Source organism: Syngnathus typhle, linkage group LG16 (assembly GCF_033458585.1).
Source record: "Syngnathus typhle isolate RoL2023-S1 ecotype Sweden linkage group LG16, RoL_Styp_1.0, whole genome shotgun sequence".
In the NCBI taxonomy this organism is placed as follows: Eukaryota; Metazoa; Chordata; class Actinopteri; order Syngnathiformes; family Syngnathidae; genus Syngnathus; species Syngnathus typhle.
This window is the reverse complement of record NC_083753.1, coordinates 6,046,056-6,055,652: the sequence shown is the minus strand read 5'-3', so window position 1 is coordinate 6,055,652 and position 9,597 is coordinate 6,046,056. Positions and strand designations below refer to the sequence as shown.

The 9,597-nt window shown below is 45.0% G+C and overlaps 1 protein-coding gene across 2 annotated transcripts; it reads right to left on the bottom strand.

The window, feature by feature from the left end:
- Positions 1 to 802: 802 nt before the first annotated feature.
- wdr35 (WD repeat domain 35) lies at positions 803 to 9,494 on the bottom strand. Of its 2 annotated transcripts, none has more exons than XM_061301821.1 (29): positions 9,411 to 9,494; positions 8,814 to 8,870; positions 8,635 to 8,752; positions 8,200 to 8,271; positions 8,017 to 8,109; positions 7,805 to 7,933; positions 7,511 to 7,644; positions 6,757 to 6,922; positions 6,538 to 6,683; positions 6,352 to 6,477; positions 6,028 to 6,213; positions 5,796 to 5,831; positions 5,655 to 5,715; positions 5,056 to 5,200; positions 4,686 to 4,755; positions 4,514 to 4,567; positions 4,065 to 4,171; positions 3,760 to 3,979; positions 3,599 to 3,679; positions 3,365 to 3,501; positions 3,064 to 3,267; positions 2,833 to 2,979; positions 2,632 to 2,764; positions 2,448 to 2,558; positions 2,122 to 2,286; positions 1,868 to 2,008; positions 1,649 to 1,805; positions 1,148 to 1,382; positions 803 to 1,054 (listed from the first exon to the last, which is right to left on the bottom strand). In XM_061301821.1, the coding sequence occupies exons 2-29, from the start codon at positions 8,835 to 8,837 to the stop codon at positions 904 to 906; spliced, it is 3,549 nt and encodes a 1,182-aa protein (XP_061157805.1). In that variant the 5' UTR covers positions 8,838 to 8,870; positions 9,411 to 9,494; the 3' UTR covers positions 803 to 903. The 2 variants fall into 2 exon arrangements, with proteins under 2 accessions (XP_061157805.1, XP_061157806.1); XM_061301822.1 differs by having other exon boundaries at positions 2,836 to 2,979; positions 9,411 to 9,490.
- Between the last annotated feature and the right edge of the window lie 103 nt (positions 9,495 to 9,597).

Below are 9,597 nucleotides of genomic sequence, written 5' to 3'. Positions count from 1 at the left end.
AGGGCGGGGCGAGCACCAGACAAAACTAATGACCTCTACCTCCACATAATGGATTGACCAGGGGCGAGTCGTGACAGGTTTCGAACCTTCCATTCAATCGCTGCTTGTTGATTTCAAAAGCTGTCTATCTTCTTGCTTCTGGTAGAAGGTCAAGAACTTCTTGAAGATGTTGGTGATGGCCAAAGCCACAATAAGCAACCCAGAGAGAATGCACAGAGTTCCGATGAGCTTCCCTGCAAGAGTAACAGGAACGGTGTCCCCGTAGCCCACCGTTGTCATGCTAACGGTGGCCCACCACCAGCCGATGGGGATCGTCTGCAGCTCCGACTCCTCAGCCTCCTGTGCTGTACCTTTGTTGAAGTAAAGCTCCTCAATTCACTTATACCAGCGTCATTGGCACTAAGATGCCACGAGATGGTGCCAAAATCATATTTTGCCCTGAGCACAAAAGCAATTCGTGATTGAGTGAGCAAATGTCTGAATTTGCAAACGAGGTTCACTGCAAAAGCATTTTCACTCATGGAGGCAGCACAGTGCATATTTAGTGCATGGACACATCACCAAATGCTAATTTAAGTGTGTGTAGCAAATATTGCGGACGCTAAGACAATAAAAGCACGTTGAACTGTGATGTTTGGCAGTGACTATACAGTAGCGACCATCTCCTGCCAGCAGATAGCACCCAAGGGCCGTTTGAGATGGGACAGTGCAGTGAGAAATTAGAGCAAGCAGTGTCAGAAGGACTTTCTGAAATCTGCTGTTTCCAGAGATGCCGACAGATGCAAAAAAAATATTGATTCAGTTTGTCTGATCATTTCGTTTTTATATAAAAGAGCTATAATAGTATATACAGTCATGTATTTAAGAAAATAATAAATGTCAATTGAGGTTGTGACAAAAGCTTCAGCCCACACTGGAGTGACAAAGCGGGCAGTAGTTATATTTGCTGATCTCGTTGCTTTGAGCACAGTGCTTGCACACACTGCACATCCACAACTGCCGGTCCTGAATAGGAAGACCGCTCACTATGCAGGTGGGTAACTTTTCGGACGTCCTGTAAAGAGAGAAAGAAAGAGGAAGTCGGAACGGTAACACAATAAAATGCAAAGAACGCAAAGAGCTGGATCAGATCAGATGGTTTTCTCACCCTTCCGCGTCGAGCTCCAGCCCGCGGCTGTCTTTTGGCACGTGCTTGGTGAAGATCTCCAAGGCCAAGTCCTCATAGAGCAGCCGCTGCTCCGGCTCCACGCTCTCCAAGGCCTCCAGCTTGATGAAGGCCTGCGAGCACGTCCCGAAGGCCCGGCTGGCCGATGAGCAGATGGCGAGGAGGGAGTAGATCTCCACCGCAGGGATGATGTCCTCATATTCGCGGAGATGAAGGGCTTGAAACATGATGTCGATATTAACTAAGCCGCTTTGTCTTGATTGTGACGATAGCAAAGGTTCCATCTTATTTTTTTTTCCATGCCTTGTCGGGAGGAAATTTTCTCATCCTCCTGATAGGTAACATGAACTTCACCTTTCCACAATCTAGCAGGCAAGTGGCCTTTAACGCATTGGTACTCTTGAAGTCAGACTGTCTGATCTTTTTCCTTGAAAGGCAGCATCCAGAATAAAGTGTGCAGAGGAGGAGAACCTTGTTGTTTACCTGTGTGCATGGCATTCTCCGTGTAGCCTTCGTACAGTTGCCTCTGAGCGAGCAAGAAAAAGTGATAGGCCTCGGCTCCTCGCCACGCGTTGTCGAGGACGCGATTGTCCGAAGACGTGGTGTCTTCCTCGAGGAGTCCGGCGAGTGCAAATGTTGCCTGATCATAAGCCACGGGGTCACATTTTGGAATTCCCCGAAAAATGAAGTGCATTTCCCTACCTCTGACTTCTTGCCCTTCGCTTTACTCTGTTGCGACGTCTTCTTTTGCTCTTGATGGTTTTCTACCAGCCGAGCAGCCAGCACGTACAGCTTCTTCACCCGCAGCGGGCGACTCCTTTTCTTGGCCTCCTCATCTGCTATCTGGGAACGAACGGCGTGCTTGAGAGGCGTGATTGAGAGACGGCCACACTGGGCATCTTCTGGATTCTCACACCAACAAATACTTTTCCACAACAACTCCACTTGTGACATACCTTAAACATGAGTTTGGCTGCATCCAGAAAATGGTGAGCCTTCTGATACAATTCTACTGCCTCTAGTATTTTGTTCTTCTCGAGAAGATGTGAAGCGTATTTGGACAGAAGAGGTTTAATCTCCCTCATGTTATGGTTTCTGGCAAGTTCCACTGCTTTGTTCCACTGAAATAGAAGAAGACTATTATTTGACATTCTCCGCCTACATCCACACTTCATCGATCGAGCATTTTAACGGCAATGTGCAAGGGCAGCATTCGCACGGCCAGACTAAATATCACTCATCAAGTGGGAGGACAGCAAGAAGCCAGAGCGGCGTCTCTCACCTGGTTCAGATGGACACACGTGTCAACAGCAGCCTTGGCCTGGTTGCATTTAAGGTAAGCCTTCACGGCTTGTTCACACATGCCCACGGTGGTAAACATCTGGCCAATCTCCTACAGCATAAGAGTGGCAAATGTCCATCGCTCCAAATATTTGTGCAAAGTCAGGCCTTCACATTTGTCTTACCGGCAAAAGCTTATGATTTTCGGGGAGCGAATTGGTCAACTTCTCAAGGTTCTCATAGTCCTCCAACATGTAGTAGCATTCTGCTAACTTCTCCTGGTGGCGCCCTTGAACGTAGTACTGCACTGCGTTGACCCTTCAAAGAGGAAGAAGCCAACGCTTTGTGAGAATAGTAAAAAGCAAATTCTTTCAAATTGCCAGTACCACTTTTGTCTGTCAGCAAAGTAGTCTCCGATTGCATTGTAGGCCTGCTCCAGGAGAGCGTCATCACAGTCCCCGGAGCCAGTTTTAAGCAGCTGGAGCACTCTGAACCAGTCTCCCAATTTCATCCGAAGACTAATAGCGAGGTCCCTGCAAGTGGATGTCGGACAATAGAATCCAATAAGGAAGAGGAAAAAAGAAAAGAAATGTCTTCCTCCGACAAACATACGGTACCTGCGGTCCATGTCCAAATACATGCGCTCGGCTTCCTCGAAGCTGCTGAAGTAAGCCGCCACCTCGGCCTGTTTCATGGGCTCACTCTGTAGGTTGGCCAGCCGCTTGACAAACTCAATGCCCTGGTTGTCTTTGCAGCGGACGAATGCCTGCTCGGCCGTCTTCAAGTCCAGTTGGTGGAGCGCCGCCTCAGCCAGCAGACGCCTGGCGTGTCCATGAAAGGAAGGCAGAAGCCGTATGGATTTATGGATTTGGAATTTGATGAAATGAACAATACATTTAATGTCATGATTATATTCACCAGAGTCTTGGGTGTGGATTATCCTCAATGAACTGCGAAGCATCCGTGATTCCCACTTTCTCGATGAGAGCGCGGCTGTCTCTCAAAGAACGGATTTCAAAGTTGATGAGATTGTCTTTATTGGGTCTCTCTGGGTCCTGCATTTGAATGATTGGTAGAAGTCCAAAGAGTTCAGACATGTAAACACGTATTGTAAAATTACCGATGAGCGGAACAATCACTTTTTTTTTTTACCTTCATGATTTCGTCAAGCAGGACAGATTTGATTTCCAGGTCCTCGAAGCTGCAGATGTATCCAGATGTTTGGATGGGTTCCTGTGCTCCCAAAGGACAAACCGAACAGTCATTAGGAGGAACCATACAGTCATCATGGATAAAAGCGATCGTTCACTCACCTCTGGGTCTAAATTCCGGAAGACATACATCCTGGTCTTTTCCATCATGGCAAAGAGATCAGGGTTGTCCTTTGCCCACTTCATATCCCAAACATCTTTGCGTTCGAGCTTTGATGGCTCCCCAGCTGAGACCGGATTGCCCGGGGCATCGCCTGAGGACGCGTGACTCTCCACGTCCAGCAAAGTTAGCACGCCTGAGATGTCAATAACGGCCAGCCGACTGAAAGAAAGAAGAGCGGTTAGTTCTGACGAAATAGGTGCGCACTCAAACTATTTCTTGCGCGGCAAGTCCGATCAGAGCTTGCCTGGAGTTGCAGTTTAAAGAAAGATGATGGGCTCTGTTCATGGTGTATTTCTGGATGAGAACAACATTTGGCAGGCTATATCTGTGGATAAGACCTGATTCGCGGCCCTGGAACACACACGCAAGGGCTGTCAGCACTGATGGGGAAATGAAGCTTCAAAAGTGCTTCATGAACCACTTGTTGTATTTTTGGACTCCTCTCGATGGCACTGACTGTCGCACCAGTCGATTTATGGATCAAACACGTGAACTTTGCCCTTTATCGACTTGTTAGGGGGAAAAAAAAAATGGTTCAAAGATTACCGAAACACTGTGGACGTTCAAAGGTTCAGAGGTCAAATTACGTTTACGTGTAAAGATTGGAGGGCACTTTTGGTTTCTCCCGGGGTCGCTCGCGGATGCCATTTAATATTATCGAGAGGATTGTAGCCAAAGCAGAGACGTACCTACCATCATCAAAGTATTATCCGTTGCTGCGATGCAACATATGGGATCTCTCGTTGCCTTAAAAAAAACACACACATGAATGCACGTTTGATAGGATTCTTTTTTTTTTGTTGCATATTGTACGCACAACTATTTTAAGTTTGTTTGTCGATGAATGAGGCCCAATGTCACTTACTGCGAAGGCTTTTGCAAAGTCCTCTCCATTATCATTGACTCCAGTTGGACTGCTGTCAATGTGATACAGTCTAAAAAAAAAAAAAAAAAGACAGGAAGTGAGAGCAAATCAGACGCTTGCACTGAGGTGACTGTCTGGAGTCTCTGTGGCAGTGGATGAAGATGAATGAATTCTATTCAGATTTCACACAGTGCCTCCCAGACTGGAGGTGTGTGGTTATCTTGCCTTCCTGTAACTTTCCATGACTAGCTTGGTATGTAGCGTCAGTCTTGGCACGAGCGTCTTAGGGTAAACCCGAGGCCATCTTTTCAAGATACACATTGACTGTGCTGTAACCAAAAAATAGAAATCAATCAATCAACAAACTCACCTTTCCCTTCCCTCTTTCTTAGTTCGGGTTACTTGGTTGATCTCCAAGGCAGTTAATTTATTGGCTACTCTGTATTGCCACAAGTAGAAAGCCTCTTTAGATGCAGCGATCACATGTGTCCTGGTCATGGTCACAAACAATGGACCTAATCAAGGAAATAATTAGTGGGCAGTTTTATTTGGTGAAGTACAATATTTGTTTAGCCGCTGCTATATATGTGAGCTGACATTGTCACGTGCAAAAAAAAAACAACAACAGAAAAACAGAAAGAGCCGCTTCGTGGATCGAGTTCTTTTTGACGAGCGCCTTTCAAATGTCCGGACTTTGAACTTTTGGCTTGGGCTCATCAGCAAACAGTCAGCAATGCCACGCAGAAAGGGAATGTTGAAAATGTGGGACGCCCACTCCTCATCGACTATTGGCCACAGCGAGCCGGTGAGAGTTGGGATTGCGGGCGGCAGGAGACGGAGCGACGGCCGCTTTTTTTTTTTCTTCCTTTTCCATACGTGAGGTGCGAGCTCTAACGTTGACTTGAAGTCATTAATCAACATCCTGCTCTTTGGGTGATTTCAAGTGACAAAACTCTCAAAAGAACTCACATATATCGATGTACTTTGAGTCCAACGGAGTCCCGATCGAGTTGCAAAGAATAAGGACATACTGAAAAACAGGAATTGTTACAACAAGTTAACTTCTATTCTTTATTTAAGAAAGTTTGCTTTTAATTTGCGTGACGTTACCTTTGCATGACTCTCGCCGTCTGACTCAGCGTTTCCCTGCATGCCAAAGAATCAGTAAAAGCTGCTTAGCGCTCAACATAAATGAGTACACCCAAACATATTAGCGGCACAACCTTTCCTTTCAGAGTCAACATTTTCTATGGCCTACTATTTGATCAAATACGAAATGTGAGCCGTACATACAAATGTGATTGATCTAACAAATTCATTTCGGTGTTTTTGAACGCTGTACCTGCACTTGGGTGTCATCAGCCTTGCTGGCCAGGGTGCAGAAGTCCCCTGATGTGGTGATGGACATGAGGCTCTTGACATACTTGACACATTTTTCATTGTTTTTGGTGTCCCAGAAAACCACGCAATAATCTTGACGCTCGGGCTTTGTGAAGGCATAGACTACTGTGCTGCAACAATAGCCCCACTGGTCAGAAAAACAAACAAACAAACAAACAAAGAGATGCTCAGTTTCATCTTTACTTGGAGCTTGCTGGAATGGATAGAACTAAAAACATTGTAGGCGCATTGCAAGAAGGTGCACATGAGGCAAAATGTCGTTGACCTTGTAATCCGGTCTGATATTTGCAAAATAGATGTAGGAATCGACAGCCAGGCTGATCCGCAGGCCTCCTCCTTCCCAAGCGACTCCTGTCATCTGCTTCCCAGGCACTTTCAAGGTTCTCAGGTGCTGTGGGAAATGAACGCGAAGGTTATTGCAATTGTCTCGGAAAGAGCGTGTTGCCCTCACCTCTCCGAAAGGTGTATAAAACTGCACCACGTTGATTTCCACGTCTGAGTTCAAAGCTCTGAGGGAACCGGCCACTGCCAGCACACTACCGCAATGGTTCCACTGAATGCTGACCACGTTCATCGTGGTGTCGATACACACAGGGTCTGCAGAAAAAAAAAAAGAACCCAGCATAAGTTATTGTCACCATTAGAAACTCTCTGTGCTTGAGCGCCTTACTTTCATCCGTCTCGTAGCGCATAATCTGACATCTTCCATTTTGAAAACAGATAGCCAGACACGGGCAGTCGGGTTCTACGTAACCGCCTGTTCCTGAGTACCAGTGGATACCTGCTATCCTAATGGCTCCTGTCACGTTAGTCAGGCAGCTGATGGTCAGTTTCATCTGACAAACAAAGGATTGAAGATTAGCAGTAACACAAAGGTCTTTGAATGAAAGGAACATTATTTAGCAATAACAATCAAAGATATCATTAGTGTCTGAAGTGCTGGATCATTCAAAGCCAACCATTATTTTGACCCAGTGGATTGGGTTAAATGTTGGATTTGTGCGGTCCGAAGAGCTTATTGGGTAACACCACTGACTTTGGACACAAGGTTAGGGTGTCAAATCAATCCGGTGTAAAACATGCGAGTTGATTATTTCCCATCTTTTTGGGTGGAGCATCAACATCAACAAAATTGAAGTCTAGTCAAAGATGTTGTTTGGCCTTCATATTTACTTTTCCTCTCGTGTCAACTGGTGAGCTGGCTTCACAAGGCCATGTGAGATGACAGCTTCCACAGCCGCCATGTGTGCGTGGACTGCAGTGTTTCTACTTTGACGCTCACACAACGGAAAAGGGCTGAGATTCTGCCGGCCGGGTGTATCCATATTCTTTTATATTTTTTTATTATATTCGAGGGACGTATCGTATCGCCGGGTTCACAAAGATCCGGCCCCACTTTTGATGATTCCACTTGATATACTCACTATGAAATTGCCATGGTTGTCAAAGATTTGAACTTCCCCGTTGGCCATGCCAAAGAGCAAGACCTTGCTGTCTGGAGACCATGCCACATGCCCAAGCTGATTTCCCTTCAGCTCCTTTCCCCAAATCCGGTTACCTACAGAGGAAAAAAAAAAAAAAAGGTCTTAATCCAAACTCATATTCTCACCCAAGTATGGGAACAAAACAATCCTTGTCATGTGACAGATTGGGATTTGACGCTACACCGATTTTGCCAACACAAAGTACGTGTGTTGTATTTGAAAACTTCTTATTACCGTCTACAGATCCAACAATGACTGCCCCATCTTCATACACAATGCAGATCTTTTGACCGTCAGCATTCCAACTCATACTCCTCACCACCGATTTATTCCGATTATTGATCATTTCCTCGTACCATGCACCTTGGAAAAAGAAGAAATGAGAAAAGATGATTGAGTACAACTCCATAATCATCAGGTTATCAGAAAAATATACACACACACACCTTTGTACAGCATCCATACAATGATGAGTCCATTCTGGTCACTGGTTGTTAGTTTTTCGTACTGTTCGTTCCAAGTGACTACTTGTACAGCACCTGAAAATGGACCAGTGATGGTGTTATCATTTCCCACTCACATCATCCGCTGTTGAATTCTTTATCTTGGTCGATCTAATGTCGACTCACCACTGTGCCCTCCCAAAGTCTGGTTCATTGACAAATTACTGGGTGCAGCAAGTCCCTTAAGTTTGGCATCGTCTGTCAAGTGGGGGAAGAAAAGAAAAGGGCAGCATCAATACTTTCAGAATTGAGTCTGACTATTGTTTGTCTGTTTGGAATGAACGAGGTGGTACCAGTTGTACTTACAGGGACTGATACAGAGGTGCCCGCAAAGCACCCAAAAGCTTTGGGGGAGTTTTAAAAGATTTCTTGCACACTGTGTGAACTATTGTTTGGCAAAATCTAAAATCTCAATCACAGGGATCTTGCGTAACGGTTGCAAAAAGCAACTTCATCGCATGTTAAAGTGTGCAAGTGAACAACAAACGGAATTATTTTGCTATTTGGCTGCTTTGACAAGTTAAGGAGCTGAAAATGTACTGCGGGTTGCAACAACCGTACCTGTTTGAGTTTCAAGTTTGAGCACTTTTAAGAGGCCATCATCCCCTCCACAGGCAATAAAGCCCTGATCTTTGTTCCAAGAGACACATTTCAAGTGAATACTGTTGGGAATGGCAATCTAAAAAGACAAGACATCTGTTATATTAGCCTGTACTTTCACTCTCGGTGTAAGTGCTCACCTTCTTGCTGAGGTAGATAAACATGGTCTCCTTTTGAATCCTCTAGTGTGTGGCAAGCTGGCAGGCGTCAACAAGAAAAAAAAAAAAAACATTACAATGGATCTTTCTTTAACCACTTCTGCAGAGTTGCACCCTTTTCAGTTGGGATTATTTCAGATTTTTATTTATCGAACAGGGTTATATTATTGTGGTTGTACTGCACTGAGCTAAATGTTGTTTATATTTTTTGAACTCTGACGTATCAAAATTCGGATTGCAAAAGCTGAATATTCATTTTCCGTGGCAGATCCGTGCAAATCCTGATCAGAATAACAAGACGTTAGTTGCAATGCACGAGGACCATCGAAAGTTGCATAATATACAACGGCACGTTTGTAAAACTGTCTAAATGAAGATAGTTCGACCTCAGCATGCTCATTTTTTTTCTTCATTTCTTTGCTGCAATCGTGGAACGGTAGCTACTAGCTAAGCTAGCACGACGAAGTAGATGCAAACAAACTGAGCCTTTACGTCACACAAAAGACACGATCCGATCATCTTCAATGATTACATTTATGACGTCACTTGCAATGCATCAGAAATGTGTCCAAACTCAACTGTTTTGTTGGGTTTTCCCTCAAGCTGTAGCACGGACGCTGTAGCCTTTTCCTGTCGCCCGTGGCAACCGTACACTGTGCAGTGTGTTTCTGGGAGTTGTAGTTTTTTCCCCCCCCATTTTGAATGTTGCTGCGACTTGTAGTTTTTTTGAGCAACAAAATGATTTGTATTTACGAGCAAGCATTAG